At 43.5% G+C, this 21,189-nt stretch overlaps 1 protein-coding gene across 26 annotated transcripts in view; it reads left to right on the top strand.

Annotated features, from left to right (window-relative positions):
• The window catches only part of nrcama (neuronal cell adhesion molecule a), a 419,288-nt gene that overhangs the window by 295,911 nt on the left and 102,188 nt on the right, over nt 1-21,189 (top strand). For 21 of the 26 annotated variants that reach the window (XM_087997474.1, XM_087997473.1, XM_087997476.1 and 18 more), the window contains 4 exons: nt 27-195; nt 8,188-8,205; nt 9,017-9,122; nt 15,771-15,967. In XM_087997474.1, the coding sequence (XP_087853600.1) occupies nt 102-195; nt 8,188-8,205; nt 9,017-9,122; nt 15,771-15,967 (415 nt within the window). In that variant the 5' untranslated portion in view covers nt 27-101. The remainder of the gene's footprint in view (nt 1-26; nt 196-8,187; nt 8,206-9,016; nt 9,123-15,770; nt 15,968-21,189) is intronic. The other 5 variants (XM_043709037.2, XM_043709038.2, XM_087997481.1 and 2 more) reach the window with 1 other exon arrangement.

The following is a 21,189-nucleotide window of genomic DNA, read 5'->3' as shown; positions in this document are numbered from 1 at the left end:
TCATATGTAATTCTTTATTGTTTCAGCTCTCTGTGCAGCGGCGGATTCCCAGGGTGCTGAAGGAACTGATTTCCAGCATTCCTACTCTTCGAGATCAGAAAATGCCGGGAAGGAAGACAAACCGAGCATGCAGGAGCACTTCAATCCTTCTCCTTCTGGTCCACCTTGGGACAGCGTTGGATGTACCCCTTGACTGTGAGTCAAAATCCAATCTGTCATTGATCATTCAGTGTCTTACAGACATTCTGTAATGGAACTCTGTTAGTGGATTGTAGTAATGGAACATCTTCAGGATAATACTGTCACATGTGATTGAAAGATGTCAGGTCAGGTTTTGGTGAACATGTTCTGGTGTCTGAACAATGTCAACATTTAATAATGTTGGAAGTCAGTCGCGATGACTAGCTGATTTATGTTATTCCATACCATTAGCTTCACAAAAACACAGCGATTTACGTGATGCCATTGCAATTGCACATTCCCATTGGGCTTACCACAACAAGTTAAGTTGCTAATTAAAGCAGTCACTACCCTTTTTAACAATGTTAATTTTTAATTACCGCTAATCAACCTCTCTTGGCCAGAAATAAAATGACCATAAGTATGGAGTTTCATTCCCACAGGATGCGCATTATTTAAAGAGCTATTAGAAAAGTCAACTTCCTTTGATGGGGTGCTGATATCTGGCAGCATGCAAGCAATGTACCTCTGTCTCGCTTGCTTGTGTCTAGATCATGCCTTTGCAAATGAAGTAACAATCTTTCGGGCAGGTAGAAGGAACAAGGATTGAACTGGTTTATGGTTGGATCCTTGTGTCACTTTGCTTCTCCCAATCAGGAATTGATGAAATAGCTCAGTAGCAAAAACAATAGCAAGGCACTTCTTTTCTCTATTTGAGTATATCGTCATTCACTTTGTGTTCATGCGCTGGTTACAATTAGTTGGCCTTGCTGCATAAGATATTCCCCTAAATCTGTCCTGCTGGCATCATGCTCCAATATGAATTAGTCATTGGCATCATAGTGCTGGTGGTGTTGTCACTCGTCATTTGATTCTGGTGCAAGCTGCTGCTTAACCTGTGCATCAGCAGTGCTGCACAGTCATCAGCTGGCATAGAGGTCCTCTTGAAACAAATGAAGCAAAAACTGTTCATGAATTCAACACATCATGCAGTTCCTTCACATCTGTTGATCACTGCATCTCTGCTATATCTTTCACCTTGGAGAACCACACAGAATTATTCTGGATTTCGCCAGTTTCCTCATTTCCCCTATCTCCCACCAAATTCAATCTTCCAACTTGCCACCACCCTCATGACCTGTCCTACCTGTCCATCTTCCTTCCCACCTATCTACTCCACCCTCCTCTCTGACCCATCACCATTACCTCCACCTCTACCTCACTCTCAGCTACCTTACCCACAGCCCCACCCCCTCAGCTCACAAGCTTCATTCCTGATGAAGGGTTTGTGCACGAAACGTCGATTCTCCTGCTCCTCGGATGCCTCCTGACCTGATGTGCTTTTCCAGCACCACACTCTGGACTATATCTTTCGCCTTGTCAGGATCCAGGCAGAGCTTTCATTGTCAGTACCTGACCCGTGGACTTGACTTCAGGCATCTTCAATTGCACCTTTCCCTGTCTTCAGCTTCAGGTTCATCTGGCAAGCTCTCTCTAGCAGTCACAGTCTGTGAGGGAATCTTCTGTTGTGACTCCACGTCATCGATGAGTGGGTTCTCCACAACAGCTTCTACTGCAGGGGAGAATCACTGACTATTTCATGCTGTCTGCACTGATTCTTTTCCCGAGGAAGTGCTACATGGCATGCAACCATCCCTTTCTCTCCCAAATGGTGTGCAGAATATGATTGGAAAACAACTGCTTTGCACCCAGCTTCACATATCAGGAAGGCGACAGCGAGGACTGCAGATGCTGGAGATCAGAGTCTAGATTAGAGTGGTGCTGGAAAAGCACAGCAGGTCAGGCAGCATCCGAGGAGCAGGAAAATCGACGTTTTGGGCAGGGAATGAGGCAGGGCTTTTGCCTGAAACATCGATTTTCCTGCTGCTCGACGTGTTGTGCTTTTCTAGCAACACTCTGATCTTGACATATCAGGAACCTGCCTTCACATCGAGCATCTTTTTGTCTTTGCAAGTTTTGGTAAAATTTCTGCGATGGTTGCTGTCGGGTGGTGAGAACTCTTACAAGTTTTATTGAGATCCTATAAATCCACGCTGCTTTCCAACATTTTTTTTCACTGATACTTTGCTGCTGAATCAGTCGGTAGGAGTTATCACTTTCCCGATCTCGATCTACTTTTCCAGCTCTTGTCTTTTTGGCGGGAGTTAAGGAAAGCTGGAATTCTTCTCAGAGTTGCTGAGTTGGCTTCTCACCCTCATCTATCTCCAGGTGCGATTCACAAGAAAGACATCCACTTCCTGTAAACACAGTTTTATCATCATCCAGGCTCTGTTTGGCAGCCAAAGGCTTCATCACCTACAATATGCAACAAATCTCCTCAGGCATGTTAATGGTTACCAGGCCAAACTTCAGCTGCAATGGTTGAGTCTGCTTTACATCAATTGGGATTTCAAGATTAGAGGCACATTTTTAAGGTGAGAGGGGAGAGATTTAAAAAAGACATGAGGGAGAATTTGTTTACACCGAGGGTGGTTCGCGTGTGGAATGAACTTCCTGAGGAAGTGGTGGACGTGGACGGAATTACAACATTTAAAAGACATTTGGATAAGTACATGAATGGGCAAGGTTTGTAGGGATATGGGCCAGAAGCAGGCAGGTAGGATTAGTTTAGTTTGGGATTACGTTTGGCGTGAACTGTTTGGACCAAAGAGTCTGTTTCCATGCTGTATGACTCCACGACTATGAGTCTAAGTGGTGTCCTCAGCAATGTTTATACACAATTGTGTGACCTTGATCTTTCCCCTGGCATTGCTGCAAATTTCTCTTCTTTTTTTGTCAATCTGTTGTTTTTATTCAGTTTGGAGTGTGTCTCAGAATAATGCAAAGAGCAAGCTTGTTCTTCCATTAACACTATAGATTATGATTGACTATCTCAGATCTTCCGCACATGTCGATAACTTTCTTGAGAGTACATTTCTTCCCCCTCAGCAGACGTGACCTCGTGGCAGGATGTGCTATACTAAGACAGACCTACTGCTGATGAGATCATTTTTTCATTGTCCAAACTCACCACATTCCGCTAAACGTGTCAGATTATACTGAGCATGCCAGACATACTGATATAGAGAGTTTATCAGGCATGCTGATGATTGCTGCCTTGAGCCTGATGTTGAACACAACATTAATATGGTCTCTCAAATGAGGTCTTTCAAGCCTACAAAATCTCCCACCTTCTGGCTTTTCTATTCCTCACTGAGATTTAGATTGCTTATAGCATTCTCTGCCTAACACTGATAGGCTTGCAACTCTTAGATGCTCAGATTTTATTTTAATTAATACTGTTGCTGTTTCATCGTTTGGCCACTGAGTGTGGGAGAAAATCCAATTCTGCCTCAGATTGCCTTTTGTTTCCACAGAAACGAAGAGTGGAAAAGTGCAGAGCCGCTTGTAATTCTAAGTTGCAAACTTCTTTTTAATCGATGTCCTTGAGGTATCTTCTCTCTCTCACTCAACTACTGAGAACCCAAGTTTTCAGTGGCACCAACCGCATCTGCAGCCGTCACATTCATCATGTTTCAAATGATGCATCCTTCATGGCTGCCACAGGACACATACAAAGGCTGAGTTAGAGCTCCAATGATGAACCAACCAATGCATAATGGGTACAATGCCTTTCTCAAAACAGATATCAAGATGCATTATTTATCCTTTGATAAGTCAAGATGTCAGAGATTAATTTACTGTTGCCACACTTTTAGCAGCTCACAATTGCACTCTTTGTATTTGAAAACTTGAGTGCATATTTTGAAAGCCTGTGCAGCCACAGAAGATGCCCTGTTCCCTCATATGTACACTGTTACTTTATGCTGAATTAGCTAATCTTAAAAGGCCTCTGACGAGGGAGAGGAAAATCTTCCAGTGTTTCCACCCCCTGATCACCATGCATTGGTCCTCGTTAGCCAGGTACACATCTCTTTAACACTGGCTTGATTTTTGACTGAGGCCAATCAAGAACAAACTCTGAATTTTTCAGAGCCAGGTCCGGAACACCGACTTGATTTCGGTTCTGACCCCATGTTCGTTTTTAAATTCGAATGGTCCAATTGCGCTGGAGGTGATCTTGACGCAGGAGGCAGGAGCTGTCTGCTGGATGCCAGCAACAAAGTGAAGCAGTAGCCATGTTGGAGACTTTGGAAGGCCAACAGTGTTTCTTTGGCTGAAGCAGGGGGGAGAAAAGACAGGCCAGTGCTCATGCATGGGTCTCCGATAAAGTCCCAGTAAATTCCCAAGATAAATGATCTCTCAGTGCCTTTTCTCCCCCTCCCTGCCAAACCCAATAGCTGTACTTAATATGCATAAGACAGCTTGGGCTCGGTAAAATAAACTTTATACATTCAGTTTTGCACTAGAAAGCAACCTTAATACGAAGCTTAAGAGGCTGTTAATTGGTGGAGACTGTAACCCTCCTCCTCCTGCTACAAAACGTACACTCTTCCCAGAGTTGTATAGATTCTGACATGGCCTCCTGATTGGCAGCTTGGGAATCACATCCGCACTGGACTCCCGACTCCACAGCCCATTGAAAATCCAGCCCTCCGACAAGGTTTTGATGGCTACAAAAGGAAAGGGAGAATTAGACAGTAGAGGGAGAATTGCTTTTCAAATGTCATAGGTTGATTTCTGCTGTTCAGAAAACGTCTCAAACACTTGTGCACCACAATTGAAATCTATTCTGAAAAATGTGTTGCTGGAAAAGCACAGCAGGTCAAGCAGCATCCAAGGAGCAGGAGAATCGGCGTTTCGGGTATAAGCCCCTTCTTCAGGAATGAGGAAAGTGTGCCAAGCAGGCTAAGATAAAAGGTAGGGAGGAGGGACTTGGGGGAGGGGCGTTGGGAATGCGAAAGGTGGAAGGAGGTTAAGGTGAGGGTGATAGGCCCAAGAGGAGGTGGGGGCGGAGAGGTCGGGAAGAAGATTTCTCCTAATTGAAATCTATTGCCCTTCATCAGCCTCAGGAAACCAGAGAAGGACTAAACGTTACCCATTTGAGTACTTCTCAATCACAATGTAACAGTGATTGATTGTTTTAGAAGAGTGCTTTTCTCTACAAAGTTTCTGCTCATCAGAGTGAAGGGTGTTCATGTTGGCGGATGAATTACTTTTTATTGCATTCACCCTTGTCGACATGATACGTAACATATGCAGTGGTTCCAATAATGATCGAATGCTTTGCTTGGAAATCACAGAGTCGTACAGTTTTCCATCATGGAAACAGACCCTTTGGTCCAACTCGTCCATGCCTTCCAGATATGCGGAACTTATCTAGTCCTATTTGCCAACATTTGGCTCATATCCCTCTAAACCCTTCCTATTTATATACCCATACAGTTGTCTTTTAAATGTTGTAATTGTACCCACCTCCACCACTTCCTCTAGCAGCTAGTTCCATAAACATACCACCTTCTGCATGAAAAATATGTCCCTTAGGTCCCTTTTAAATCTTTTCCCTCACCTTAAACCTATGCCGTCTAGTTTTGGACAACACTACCCTGGGGTAAAAAACCTTGTCCATTTACCCTATCCATGCCTCTCATGATTTTATAAACCTCTATAAGGTCAGCCCTCAGTCTCTAACGCTCCAGGGAAAACAGCCCCAGCCTATTCAGCTTCTCCCTATAACTCAAACGCTTCAATCCTGGCAACACCTGTAAATCTTTTCTCAATGCTTTCAAGTTTAACGACATCTTTCCACTAGCAGGGAGACCAGAATTGCATGCAGTATTCTAAAAGTGGCCTAATCAATGTGCTATACAGCAACAATATAACATCCTAACTCCTATACTCAATACTCTGACTAATGAAAGCAATTGAGCCAAATGCCTCCTTCACCACCCTGTCTACCTGAGACTCCACTTTCAAGGAACTACGCTTCTGCACCCCTAGGTGTCTCTGTTTGGCAACAGTCCCAGGGCCATACCATTAATGGAATAGAATAAAAATTTACTGTCACATATTCAACTTTTCACTGTATTTTTCACAGAGAAGTACAAATCTCCCCATCATGGCATCCTGCCCTGATTTGCCTGACCAAAATGCAACACCTTACATTTATCTAAATTAAATTCCACCTGTCCCTCCTCGTCCCATTGGCCCATCCGATCAAAGTCCCATTGCACTCAGAGATCATCTTCAGTTCCCACGACACCACCAATTTCAGAGTCACTTGCAAACTTACAAACCATACCTCCTATATTCATATCCAAATCATTGATACAATTGACAAAAAGCAGTAGAACATAGAACAGGCAGTAAGTGAGCAATAGCGGATGCAGTGATGCCATTGGAAGGTGAAGACGCTGAAGAGGGTAGTAGTGACGGATAGGAGAAAGGGAGGTCCATTGTAGACCAGAGTTGAATGAATAGGCAGTGCATATTGAACAAGTTTTCAGAGGCAAAGTGGGATGGACAAGGCTGCAGAAGGTCAAGGAGCCCAATGGAATGAGGCATTTCACAATTAAGGGTGCAGATGAAAATTGCCTCCTCCTCTCTGTTCCATCAGTGTCATAGAGTGTGGTGTTGGAAAAGCACAGCCGGTCAGGCAGCATCCGAGGAGCAGGAAAATTGACATTTCAGACATAAGCCCTTCATCAGGAATGGGGTCTTATGCCGGAAACATCGATTCTCCTGCTTCTCGGATGCTGCCTGACCTGCTGTGCCTTTCCAGCACCACACTCTCACTTCCTCCTGTTCCATCAGTGTGCCTCAGTGTTTAAACTGACATCCTTCATGTAATGGTGCCGGTGTCTGTCACTCTGTAGAATCATCCCATGATCTTCCTAAGATTATTGATACTGGACTGAAGCTCAAATTTGAATGTTTGCAGTTAAAATTATATATATTGCAAGACACTATCAGAACTAAGGTGAGCAATTGTTTAACAGCACTTATAAGAAGAATAGAAAATAGGATTTCATTGTGGAGATCTTTGAAGTGAAAAACAATCTAGTTTGGCTAATTTGCTTTACAATTTCTCCTCATTTACAAAAAGGGAATTTAATGCTGTGTTGTACTTCATTTAACATGAGAGCTATTCAGATCATTTCCTGAGGTATAGGAGTGTGATGCACGATTCTGTGATGGATGGTTTTAATTATTTACAAGCTAACTAAGTGAACAGCTTTCCTTTCATCTTAAATGCAATATGTCTGGCAATTAAAGCGGGGCTGTGTGTGTGTCTCAGAGCAGCTGTTCAGAAGCAGGAAGGGCTGGGTGCAGTCCTTGTAAAGATATGTGTGGCTTTTTTTTTAAACAGACATTATAGCAAGTGACAGAATGTCTGTAACTGTGTGGAATAATGCGCTTCAGGCTTGTTAGGAAACTGATTTTGCTTTATTCATCAAAGAGAGCTGTAATAAACCATAGTGCAGTGCCATCCCTCCATTGATGGGCAGTGTCACAACAGCTTTATTCAATATTTAACCCGTGCTGTTCTTGGACTGTCTGACGGCACAGAGCAAATGGAGCTCAGTGTGCCTATGAGTTGAGGCACAGAGATAACGTTACGTTGGTTGCTGTCCATGATTAGCTGGATGATGGAGAGGCAGACCCTGTTAACACACATTTAGTATAGAACAATGACATGCAAAATAACTGCAGAACAAAAACAAAAACATTTTCTGTTGTCATCCAATTCTTGTTTTTAAAAAAAAGCATAAGGTTTTTTTGTGGGATCAGTTAAGTTTCAAACTTGCCTTAACCAGAAAGTAATCTATTTCTCTTCAGTTTCTTCCATTGACGTGAGATTTGATTTCTAAAATACAAAAGAGATTTCTTTCAAAGTAACCGTTAGTCGACCAACCTACTTTTTGTTAATTAACCTTGAGTAGGAATCGAACTGTATCCAAAACAATTGGCATGTGTTATACAGTAAGTGTATGGTGGCAATTTTCTTCATACTTACATATTTACAAGCATTTGTGTTTTTTCTCCCCCCTTTTTCTATAAATCTGTTCTGTTTACCCTCTGATTTGCTGATTCTGGGGATTAAAGCAAAAATTCTGGATGAACGTAAGTTGGTGTTCTGCAAGATGTTTGGCGAAAGCCCCAAAGTGTGTTCCTTTTGGTTTGAAGTATTGTAGTTGTTTGCCGTTCTTAATGCCTGAGTCAGCCTTGCCCGAGGTCGTCACTGCATGTGCATTGCTCCTTGTTTTTTTTTGCTGTGACTGTGTGATAATAGTGTGTCGCAAACAATTCACTGCTTGTGTTGTTGAATCGTGTTGGGACATCCGCTGGGATCTGGTTCAACCAATGACTGCTTGCCTGGTCAAGCTAGAATCTAGCAAGGCGCTCCAGCAGTATTGGAGTCCAATGGAATTGTGGGGGGTTGCCATTCCCCTGTTACTGTTTCCCTGATGGTTGCTGCCTGCCCTGTTTTCTAAGCCATGGGCACCATTTTTGTTTTTGACCACCCACTGATGAAAAGAGATTTGGAATCAAAATCCATTTTAATCACACGGCTATTGTTTCTGAAGAATCATTGGAGGGGACTGGGGCTCTTCCTTCCCTCTGTCACTTTCCAGACCAGCCTGGGGGCTTGGTAACCCCTGTGAAATTGAGCAGACTTCTGAGGTATATGCAGGGAAGCAGAGAGACATGGGCTGAGCCTACGGAACAAGCTGGTGAGAAGCTGAACTTTTGCTCAGAGTCTCCTCAGCAGCACCGAACCTGCGTGAAGCTTGAAGGATTCTTATTGATGTGGCAAGCTGGCATGAACAATGTTTTGGAGTGTTGTTTTCAGAACTGCTGTAATGTCCCGTTAATGGTTGAATATTGTTTTAATTTGTGGTTTCTCAGTTCTTTATTTCTTTTCCCCATCCAGTGCCGCAACCCCCTACAATCACCCACCAGTCTCCAAAGGATTACATAATCGATCCAAGGGATAACATACTGATCCAGTGTGAGGCAAAAGGGAAGCCAGCTCCCAGGTTTGTATTGCTCATCAGGATCACCAGCTATCTCAAAGAGGAGCCACAGACGCAGAAATCAGAATGTGAGGGGTTATAGGAGCTGACAAACACAGAACGAGTGTCACGTTGTTTCTTGACGTCTCTCTCCTGTTCAGATTTCACCAATCCTCCCTCTCTCAGATTTGCTTGCTCCTTCTCTTACATCCATTTCTTTGAATGTTCCTCCTAAATTTGCCGTGGCCAATATTACCCCCACCCACCCCTGAATCAGACACAAATGAAGTGGTTAGTCTTCACCCCATTGCCCATTGGTGCGATTCTGCCTCGTGAAAAGTGGTTGGCATGTTCGGTCACATTGGTTTATTCTGAAGTGCGTTGCGTGTGAGGGGGGAAAGCAAAGAACTACGGATGCTGGAAATCAGAAAACATATCAGAAATAGCTGGAAAAATACAGCATCTGAGGAGAGAAAGTAGAGTTAATGTTTCTAGTCCAGTGACCCTCGCTGAAGGCACATTATGTATGAGGAGTTGTGAGATGTTCTGAACAATTTAGTAAGATCCGAGATAAATTATAGGCCTTGAGATTAAAGCACCATCCTCAACATTGTTTGTCCCTCTCTATTTTGAACTCATTGAAATCAACCCTCACCACATCATCAGTCATTGCAGCTTTTTGTTGCTTTGGACCTTCCAACTATGGAATGTTAATAAACTAGACCAAACCCCCTCAAGCCCAGACCCTAACATTTCCTTATTTAAAAGGCAAGTGCTAGGGGTTGCATTCTGGGTGCAACTTGTTTGGTCAAACACTTGGGTTTAAAGCAAAGCACACTTTATTCAAGCACTGTCATTAAAATGCAACAAGAGAAAGAAGAAATTGGAATAGCTTAACTCTATTGGAGAACTGAACAGAATGATAAACTATTTAACTATGAAACAGTGACTGTTCCAATATAGCAACATCCCAGAAATGCACCTCTGGACATGGCAAATTCAGTGAAATAGATGGTCTCACAGTCAATTCTTGCAGCAGAAAGAGAATCCCAGCTGTTAGTTGTAACACAGAGGAAAAACAGCTTCCACATCCATGTTCAAGACATCTGATACTGAAAAACTGAAATTTAAAATCCTGTTTCTGGGGTAGCTTGATTCCACCCATTCAGGCTGCTTCTGTTGTTCCAACTTTTTGAAAAAGCAAATCTAAAGGCCTCATAAGCTCTTTACTTTATTGGACTCAAATAGACAACTCATTGCCTCTATCTTAATACCTCTGTTCAAAAAAAAGAACAGTGCAAAGTGCACCTCTTAAGGCCATTCTACTGTCAGAGGAATGCCTTTCCCTCCATCACGTTTATACCAGCTCTTGATTATTTTGGAAAGTGTTTAAATTAACTTGGCAGGAACCAAGTAAGAATAGTACAGGTGACTATTCCAGTTTGCAAAATACAGCTGGCAAATAGCAAGTTAACAAGTGAAGTCAGAGTAAGGGAGAAAGAAATAATGTCTAAAACAAAGGTAGTGTGCATGAAATATAGTAAATAAGGTTGTGATGATGATAAAGACCTAGCTGAAGGAAGGGCAAAAATAAAATAACAATACCTATTGCTGGAGAAACTCAGCAGGTCTGACTCTATGTTCTGACGAGGGGTCACTGGGTCACTCAAATGTTAACTCTACTTCACTCTTCGCAGATGCTGTCATATCTGCTGAGTTTCTCTAGCAATTTCATTTATTGTTCAAGGGAGGGCAAGATTGCTTGTGAAATATTCTTGGGTAGAAGTTGTTTGAGAAAGAATAGGAAGGAAATCAGGAGGGGTAACAATATTGGTGAAGGAGGGCATGGCAGTGCGTGAAAATGAGGATGTCTCAGAGTCAATTTGATTAGAAGTAAGGAATAAAAAGAATACAGCGGTGTACAATGGTTCAGTGTAGTCTACAGCTCACCAACCAGTGGAAAAGATTTAGAGAAAAAATATCTGCAAGGAAATATTTGAGAAATGCCAACGTTATTAATTACTAATGACAGATGCCTGGAATACTGATAGTGTAAGGGCCAGTGAGGGGAAAATGATCCTAGATTGTAATCGGGACAGCTTCCTACAGTAGGATATGTCCAGTCCAACAATAAAGGACTTGGTCCTTGGAAATAAGGTGGACCAAGTATATCAAGTGCATTTAGGAGACAGTGATCACTCCATCATTAGGTTCAGGATGGTGACGGGGAATGATGTCCAACAATTCAGAGTAAGAAAAATCAGTTGGCAGAATGCTGACCTCAGTGAGGCAAGAACAGAGCTGAGCAGGTTCGATCAGAAGAGGTTGGCAGAAAGATGAGTCTGGGCTGCCTTTGAAGAGCATGTCGTTCGGGTACAGTCAAAGTATATTCCCTCAAATGGGAAAGGGAGGGCCAATAAATCCAGAGTTCCCTGGATGACAAAGGAGGTAATAATTAACATTGGATAGAAAAACTGTGCTCTTACAGGTGAAAAGCAGAAAATACATTGGAGAGCCAAAGACTACCATAAAGGGGAGGCAAAAAAGTAGATTAGAGAATCAATGATGAATTATAAACTGAGAGTGGCAGCTAACATAAAGGCGCATTGGTTAGACCACTCTTTGGAATATTGTGTGCAATTCTGGAATCCTTCCTATCAGAAAGATGTTGTGAAACTTGAAAGGGTTCAGAAAAGATTTACAAGGATTTTGCCAGGGTTGGAGGATTTGAGACTCTGAATAGGCTGGGGCTGTTTTCCCTGGAGTGTCAGAGGCTGAGGAGTGACCATATAGAGGTTTATAAAATCACAAGGGGCATGGAAAGGATATGCAGACAAGGTCTTTTCCCTGGGGTGGAGGAGTCCAGAACTAGAGGGCATAGACTTGGAGTGAGGGGGATAGATTTACAAGGGACTTAAAGGAAATCTTTTTCACGCGAAGCATTGTGGGTATAAGCAATGAGCTGCCAGAGGAAATGGTGGAGTTTGGTACAATTACAGCATTTAAAAAGCATTTGGTTGGGTATTTGAATAGGAAGGGTTTAGAGGGATGTGGGCCAAGTGCTGGCAAATGGGACTCAATTCGGTTAGGATATCTGGTCGGCATGGATGAGTTGGACCAAAGACTCTGTTTCCATTCTGTACACCTCTATGACTCTGTGAAGGCAATCTCAAAGTCTTCTCCAAGCAGGTAAATCATACAAGAGTGATTAAAGGAGGAGTAAGGCCAATGAGAGACACAAGTGGGATTTAAACATGGAGACGGGAGCATGGTTGAGGTGTTAAATGAATGCTTTATAAATGCGGGGGATCCTGCTCAGGTCATGGTGACAGAGTAGAAAATCCGATCACTAGAAGAGTTCACACTTAATAAAGAAGAAGTCTTAGACAGATTCTTGTGCTTAAAATTAACAAGAAACCAGGGCCAGGCGAGATGCATCGAAGGGGTTTGAAGGAAGTGAGGGTACAAATTGCAGGGGCACTGGCCACAATTTTTGTCTTCCCTGGACTTGGGCGAGGTATCAGAAGACTGGAGAATTGCAAGCTTTGTGGCTGTGTTCGAGAAACGTTGTGAGGATTAACCCAGATATTACAGACCAGTCAGTCTAACTTAAGTTGCCAGGATGCCTCTCAAAACAATTGTTCAGTATAGAATAAGTAGTCACATGGTTTAAAAAAAGGTTGGATTGATTATAAGGAGTTAGCATCGATTGTACAAGGGGAACTTGTGTTTAACTAACTTGCTGGAGGTTTTGAAGAGATGATGGACTCGATGAACATAATGCCATTGAAGTGATTTACCAGGATTTCCACAAAGTGTTGCCTCATCGAGCCCAGTATGAAAGTAGTTTCAAATTTGTTGAGGGAGAGAAGACAAATGAATGATCAATTCATATTTTTTAGATTGGACGAAATTATGCATTGGAGGTCCCCAGGGATTGGTATTGGGGGACACTTACTTTTCCTGATAGGTGCTAATGATCTGGCTGTTGGTGTGCGAGGTACAGTTTTGGAGAGGACAAGAAATTTGGAAGAATTGTAAACCGTGAAGAGGCAAGTGCAAAAGTCCAAAAAGGCATGGACCAGTTGGTTGAGTTGGCAGATACGTGGTAGATGAGTTTCAGTGTAAAGAGGTGTAAGCTGATACACTTTGGAAGGAAGAACATTGGAAAGTCAATAAGAATAGGGGCTAAAATTCCAAAGGGGGTGCAGGAGTAGGAGGACCTGGGTGCAGATGTGCACAGATCATTGAAGGTGGCAGGCCAGCTGTAAAGGGCAGGTAATAAAGCCTACAGTGTCCTTTTTTTAGATTAGATTACATTACAGTGTGGAAATAGGCCCTTCGGCCCAACAAGTCCACACCGACCCGCCGAAGCGCAACCCACCCATACTCCTACATTTACCTCTTACCTAACACTACGGGCAATTTAGCATGGCCAATTCACCTGACCTGCACATCTTTGGACTGTGGGAGGAAACCGGAGCACCCGGAGGAAACCCACGCAGAGAATGTGCAAACTCCACACAGTCAGTCGCCTGAGGCGGGAATTGAACCCAGGTCTCCGGCGCTGTGAGGCAGCAGTGCTAACCACTGTGCCACCGTGCCGCCCACCGTGTCTTTGGCTTTATTATGGGAGACGGAGCATAGGAGGACAAGGAGATAAGTTGAACTTGTACAAGACACTCAGAGTCATAGAGATGTTCAACATGGGAACGGGCCCTTTGGTCCATCTCCTAAATATCCTAAATTAATCTGGTTACATTTGCCAGCACTTGGCCCATATCCCTCTAAACCCTTCCTATTCAGATACCTGTCCAAATGTCTTTTAAGTGTTGTAATTATACCAGCCTCCACCACCTCCCCTGGCAGCACATTCCATACATCCACTTGTGTGAAGAAATTGCCCCTTAGGTCCCTTTTAAATATTTCCCCTCACCTTAAACGCATGTCCTCTAGTTTTATACTTCTCTAACCTGGGGAAAAGACCTTGTCCATTCACCTATCCATGCCCCTCATGATTTTATAAACTTCGAGAAGGTCACCTCTCAGCCTCAGCCCCAGCCTATTCAGCCCCTCCCTATAGCTCATACTCTCAAACCCTGGCATCATCCTTGCAAACCTGCCTGAAACCTTTCAGGTTTCACAATATCCTGTTGCAGGGAGAACAGAATTGAATGCAGTATTGCAAAAGGGGCCCCACCAATGTCCTGTACAGCCGTAACAAGATGTCTCAACTCAATGCACAGACCAATAAAAGCAGTGCTCGAACACAGCTGTTGTGTTCTTTTGTGGGTGCCATGTTATTGAAAAGATGGGAATGCATTGCTGGGAGTACAACAGCAATTTCCAAGAATGGCTCCAGGAACTTCAGAAATGAGGATAGATTGAAGCAGTTCAGGCTGTTCTCCTTGGAGAGGAGGAGGAGGGGGTTGAGAGAAAGTTTGATAGAGGTCTCAAACATCATGGGCAGGTTGGACAGAGGAGATGGTGAGAAGCCATTCATGCTCATTAAAGGAACGAGAACAAGAAGGCATAGATTTAAAGTGATGTGCAAAACCAGCAAGGGTGATAAGAGAAAAAGAAATGTTCTTCACACAGCGAGCAGCTTGGGTGCGAAATGCACAAGCTGGGAAAATGCTGAAGGCAGATTGGACTGAGGCAGGATCAATTCTTGAGGAGATTGAATGATACAAGTAGTGTGCAAGGCTATGGGAGGATAAGGTGGGAGATTGGCAATAGGTAATGGTGCTCATTTAAAGAGCCAGTGGAGGAACAAAGAGCCAGTAACCACCACCTACATTGTAACAATTTTAAGGTTTTCTGATTTCCCCCATTATGTTTTTCTTTACCATTGTGCTCTATGTTATCAGTCAGGGCTTGGTTTTTATTTTGTTTTAACATAAGTCGAGTTGACTGCTTTCAGGTCTCTTGCAGTACCCGTCATTGTGATGCGTATGTGACCTGGTTTTATTGTTCCGCAATTCCTGTCCTAGATTTGCAATTAGTGCAGTTATGACTGGATGTATTTTTCCCCCGAGGTAACCAATGAATGAATTCTGGTATTTTGTGACCTTGTTAAATATTGCATGTCGCCATTTCTTTGTATTGCAAGAGGTCAAAGTAGAAGGATCCTGGCCTTTTCCTTTCCCATTATTGTGTTTTCCAGTCTTTGGCATACAAATTGTGCCCAAGGTCGGTTCTGTTAGTTAGGATGTTATCTGAGTTTAAACTCATCATGAATTAGGCATTCATTCTGGGTACCTACCTTGTTGTCTGGCCTGTGCACAATGGGCTGAATGGCATCCATCTGCACCGTAATAATTCTGTGACACTGTTACTTAAGAATCAGGACCCAGATGTTCTTGAGGTTGGTCAAGGCAATAATTTAATGAAGACAATAGGACCACTTTCTCCTGTCTCAGACCAAAGACCACCCTGTCTCCCACAGTGACAGCTTGGCTTTGGTTCTGAAAGTTTGGAGTGGGGCATGACCCTACAGCCTTCTGATTCAAAGTGAATATGTTCAGTACTTCACCCGTTCTCTTATGTTCTAAGAAAAATGAGGGCAAAGAACTTTGCACTACATGGTGTAAATTATATATAAATTTCCTCCGGGAATCTTGCAAATTGAAGATCTGCTGTTGTTTTTAATTGCACGGCACCTTTCTGTAGGTTTTCCTGGACCCGCAATGGAACCCATTTTAACCTGGACAAAGACCCGCGAGTGACAATGAAGCCAAACTCAGGGACGCTGCTCATTAACATTGTGGGTGGCGGGAAAGCGGAAACTTACGAAGGAGAGTATCAATGTACAGCAAGAAACGATCGCGGCACAGCCCTGTCCAACAAGATTATCATCCGCCAGTCCAGTGAGTAAATGTGTTGTTTAATTATTACTGTGACTTTGATCCATGTATTTGATTACCTCTCAGAGACAGTAAGGAGCTGATATCCACACTAAAAATTGTTGTGCCGAACAGCAGTGATTATACACTGACCAGCAAAACTATCTGACTTTGCCATGTTCCATACCTTCTGTTAAGAAAGATGGCGTTTTGCTATATTGGCGTACACTGCATTCATCAAATATTCATGGGCAATCTAATGTTCATGCCTATGAGATGCAGTTGCTAGTAGATTAAAAACTCGGGCTTCTTTCTAGTATAAAACCTTCTTTTAATTGTTTTGATGTGATTGAGTCATTCAAAAACTTGAGGAGGTGTCCACCCTTTCAGATTCCCTTTGGCCCTGGAGCGTGCTCAGAGGAGGTTCATGAGGATTGTTCCAGGAATGAAAAGCTTAACATACGAGAAATGTTTGAGGACACTGGGTCTGTACCCCTTGGAGTTTAGAAGGATGGGGGGGGGAGGGAATCTAATTGAAGCATGCAGAATACTGAATGGCCTGGACAGAGTAAATGTCGGGAAGTTGTTTACATTGGTAGGAGAGACTAGACCCCGAGGGCACAGCCTTAGAGTAAAGGGAAGACCTTTTAGAACGTAGATAAGGAAAAACCTTTTCAGCCAGAGAGTGGCGAATCTGTGGCATTCACTGCCACACAAGGCTGTGGAGGTCAGGTCATTGAGTCTCTTTAAGACTGAGATAGATAGGTTGATTGTCAAGGGGATCAAGGGTTACTGGGAGAATGGGGTTGAGAAACTTTGGAGACTCAATGGGCTGAATGGCCTAATTTCTGCTCCTACGTCTTATGGAATAGTGAATCTTCCACCAGGCAACATGTCATTTTTATTGAGGAGACCTTTGCACCCAAAGGGAACATTAGGTGAAATAAAAAGGTCTGTGTGTGAGATGCATTAGATGAGATGCTGATCTTTTAGTTGCTGGCCTGATGCTGGGTATCTGCCTCAGGGTTGATTGGCACGAATGTGGATGTGTTGCACTCAGTTGACTGCGAAGAGATAATTACATTGTCAAACAACAAATGCAGCATGTTTTTAATGGTGGAGCTGAAGCTTTGTTTACCAGTTGTGTGCTTTCCTTCTAATGTTCGGTGTGTTAGAATCAAAGAACAGGATGCTAGGGTGTAAATTATGACTCTCCACCACTACTAGGCTGGCTTGTTGAAAGGTAAGTATAAATTGTGGATAAGGTGTCTTCACTATGTCCCCAATACTGTGCTTGTATCAAGTGAGAGTTCAGCCCACAGTGAAATATCAATAGCCCTGCCTGATGTGCAGACACATTGTGGCCGCTAAGTCTCAAAGAGTATTTTTGGTTGCAAGGCAGCTTAAGGAGGAGTGGATTTGGAGGCCGTGATCTTTGCCTGCAGTGATATACTTGCTTGCTGTTCACGAAGTTTGTGGAAAGTGATGGTTTGGGACTTGTCTCAGCCCTTGTTTTCAATGATGTGGAGATGCCAGTTGGACTGGGTTGGACAAGGTGAAAAATCATTCGATACCGGGTTATAGTCTGACAGGATTATTTGAAAACACTGACTTTCACGACGTTACTCCTTCATCCTGATGAAGGAGCAGTGCTTCAAAAGCTAGTGTTTGCAAATAAGCCTGTTGGACTATAGCCCGGTACTGTGTGATTTTTCACCTTGTTTTCAAATCCATTGTTGCATTGTAGTTTTTGGAAGCAGAGTGAAGTTGCCTATAAATCAGTGCATGTTGGGGAGATTGCGGGTTCAGTCTTACTCTGGACACTGGAACATAGTCAATCTGCACTGACCGAGCTGCGGGAGTGCTGCACTTGCTAGAGGTGCACACGTTAAACTGGGGGTTTGGGCCCACCCAAGTGAATCTAATGGATCTCTCCAGATTGTTTGAAAGGGAGTAATGGAAATATCCTAGAGTCCTCGTCAAGATTTATCCTTATGCCACACAAAACAGAATTATCTGGCCTTTTACTTTCTTTTTGCTTGTGTGATTTAGCTGGATGCATTTTTTTCACCTTATAATTATGGCTTCCACTGTCCCATTGGCAGAGATTCCAGACCATACAGACACCGTACTTTTATAGCAGTTAGATGGCATCAAGGTGAGTGATATTCAGGTATAAAGGTACCCGACCCACCTCAGCCACTCTATGTGTGGCATGGGGCTAGTAGAGTGTTTTCAGTCAGTCTATTGTGTATAAATAATTCTTTTATTCACCCGTGAGATTTAGGTGTCACTGGATGGATGATCATTCATTGTCCATTCTTAAATGCCAAGAGGGTAGTTAAGAGTTGACCACGTTGTTGTGGGGGCTGGAGTCATACGTCAGCCAGACCAGATAAGAATCCCTACAGTGTGAAAACAGGCCATTTGGCTCTTTTGGGTCCACACCAGCCCTCCAAAGAACAGCCTGCCCCCCTGTAACCCTGCATTTCCCATGGCTCTTCCACCTAACCTGCACATCTTTGGACTGTGGGAGGGAACTGGAGCACCCGGAGGAAACCCACGCAGACATGGGGAGAACATGCAAATTCCCCACAGACAGTCGCCCGAGGCTGGAATCGAACCTGGGTCCTTGGTGCTGTGAGGCAACAGTGCTAGCCACTGTGCCATCTGAATGGCAGACTTGCTTTTTTAATGGGCATTAGTGAACCGTATGGGTTTTTAACAACAATTGACAAAGGTTACATGGCTGCCGTTGGTCTAACATTTTAATTCAGATTTTCTTTTGAGTTCAAATCTCACCATCTGCCACAATGGTATTAGGTTCCAGGTTACTAGTTACTGTACAGCAACTAATTCATACATGAATTAGATGATTAGATTCCTTACAGTGTGGAAACAGGTCCTTCGGCCCAGCAAGTCCACACCGACCCTTCGAAGAGTAACCCACCCAGATCCATTCCTTAAGTTTACCCCGACTAATGCACCTAACAGTATGGGCAATTTAGCATGGCCAATTCACCTGACCAGCACATCTTTGGATTGTGGGAGGAAACCGGAGTACCCGGAGGAAACCCACACAGACATGGGAAGGATGTGCAAACTCCACACAGTCGCCCGAGGCTGGAATCGAAGTCGGGTCCCTGGCGCTGTGAGGCAGCAGTGCTAACCACTGAGCCACCGTGCTGTTCCCTAAAATATGTGTATAAGCCTATGATATCAGAGCCTTGTAAGTGTTGTAAATTAACTCCAAGACATCGGTCTCAACAAAAACTGTTGATCGATGGAACATAATATGGAGAAATGGAAGCTAATGTTTTCTTGGCAGCAAGAATAGAGGAGCTGAAGATTATTTAAGTAGGCCACTTTTGGAATACTGTGTTCAATTCTGGTCTCCTTCCTATCGGAAGAATGTTGTGAAACTTGAAGGGCTTCAGAAAAGATTTACAAAGATGTTGCCAGGGTTGGAGGATTTGAGCTACAGGGAGAGGCTGAACAGGCTGGGGCTGTTTTCCTGGAGCGTTGGAGTGACCTTATAGAGGTTTATAAAATCATGAGGGGCATGGATAGGATAAATAGACAAAGTCTTTTCCCTGGGGTCGGGGAGTCCAGAACTAGAGGGAATAGGTTTAGGGTGAGGGGAAAGATATAAGAGACCTAAGGGGCAATGTTTTCATGCAGAGGGTGGTGTGTGTATGGAATGAGCTGCCAGAGGATGTGGTGGAGGCTGGTACAATTGCAACATTTAAGAGGCATTTGGATGGTTATATGAATAGGAAGGGTTTGGAGGGATATGGGCTGGTTGCTGGCAAGTGGTACTAGATTGGGTTGGAATATCTGGTTGGCATGGATGAGCTGGACCGAAGGGTCTGTCTCCGTGTTGTACATCTGTGTGACTCTAGAGAATGGTTGAAGAAAACTGCCGAGCGCAGAGATTTGGGAATCCTCGTGCATGGATCACTGAAAGCTTGCATCCCAGTTCAATGGTAATGCAGAAGGTAAATGGAATATTGGCCTTTATTTCAAAGGGAATGGAATACAAAAGTAAGGAGGTTTTGCTTAAACTAAACAATGCATCAATGAGACCACAGTTTGAATACTATGAACAGTTTGGGGTCTGTTATCTAAGGGAAAATATGCTGGCATTAGTGGCAACCGAGAAAAGGTTTATGATGGCACAGCTGTACCTCACATAACAGATTTGGTGGGAGTAGGAGACAGTGAGGTCTGCAGATGCTGGAGATCAGAGTCGAGAGTGTGTTGCTGGAAAAGCACAGCAGGTCAGGCAGCATCCGAGGAGTAGGAGAATCGACGTTTCGGTGATTCCTGCTGCTCAGATATGGTGGGACTGTCTTATGAGTATATGTTGAATAGACTGGGCCTTGTTCTTGGAACATACAAGAACGAGGGGTGACCTTATTCAAAGATAAAAGATTTCTGATAGATACAGAGAGGTTGCTTCCTCTTGTGAGAGAGTCCAGGATCAGCGGGCATAGTCTCATTTAAGACAGAAGTGAGGAGGAATTTCTTGTGTCACAGGGTACTGGAACTGTGGAATTCTTTAACACTCAAGGGCATGACCTGATTGGACCAAAAGGTCTGTTTCTGTGCTGTATGACTTTGATTGTGTTGAGGTTGAGGTAGGTTTTTAATCAGTAAGGGAATGAAGGGTTTTGGGCAAAAGTCAGGAAAGTAGTGTTGAGGATTATCAGATCAGCCGGAATCTCTTTGAGTAGCGGAGCAGAACTGACCGGATTATGGACTTAGAAACCAATTCTCTGTGATATATGTTATGCTGACTAACAGATAAAAGCCACAAAGCATGTTAGCTTGCAGATGGAGGTAACAACTACGTAGAGGCACAACCCACCACCTTGTGCTGTAGTCTGTATGAGATTGCTGCTGTGATCTGACTTTGTGTGTCTATCCTGAGGTGACAGCTTCCATTGTTTAGACTGCTTGATGTGGTGCTTCCTGACTTGCTCAGTGAGGAAAGCTGTAGCCAGGTCTCTGAGAAACCCCATTGAGGAATCATGACTGAACAATCCTGGAACGTGGCTATACCCCATTTTCAGATAAACGGGGCAGCCTCGATGCATGACTGAAATAGCAAACAGTAAACTCCAATTAAATCACAGCACTAACAGCAAGAATGAATTTCTGTGTGAGATTTGGGAATGTTTCAAATGACCCATTCGGTGAGCCAGCACTGAGAGAGAACAATTCAAGAAAAACTCCACTGATTC

The sequence above is a fragment of the Chiloscyllium plagiosum genome, unplaced genomic scaffold, assembly GCF_037043375.1.
Source record: "Chiloscyllium plagiosum isolate Xiang-an unplaced genomic scaffold, Cpla_swu_hap1 HiC_scaffold_19, whole genome shotgun sequence".
In the NCBI taxonomy this organism is placed as follows: domain Eukaryota; kingdom Metazoa; phylum Chordata; class Chondrichthyes; order Orectolobiformes; family Hemiscylliidae; genus Chiloscyllium; species Chiloscyllium plagiosum.
Note: the sequence above shows the minus strand (reverse complement) of the source record. Positions and strands in the feature narration are given on the sequence as shown.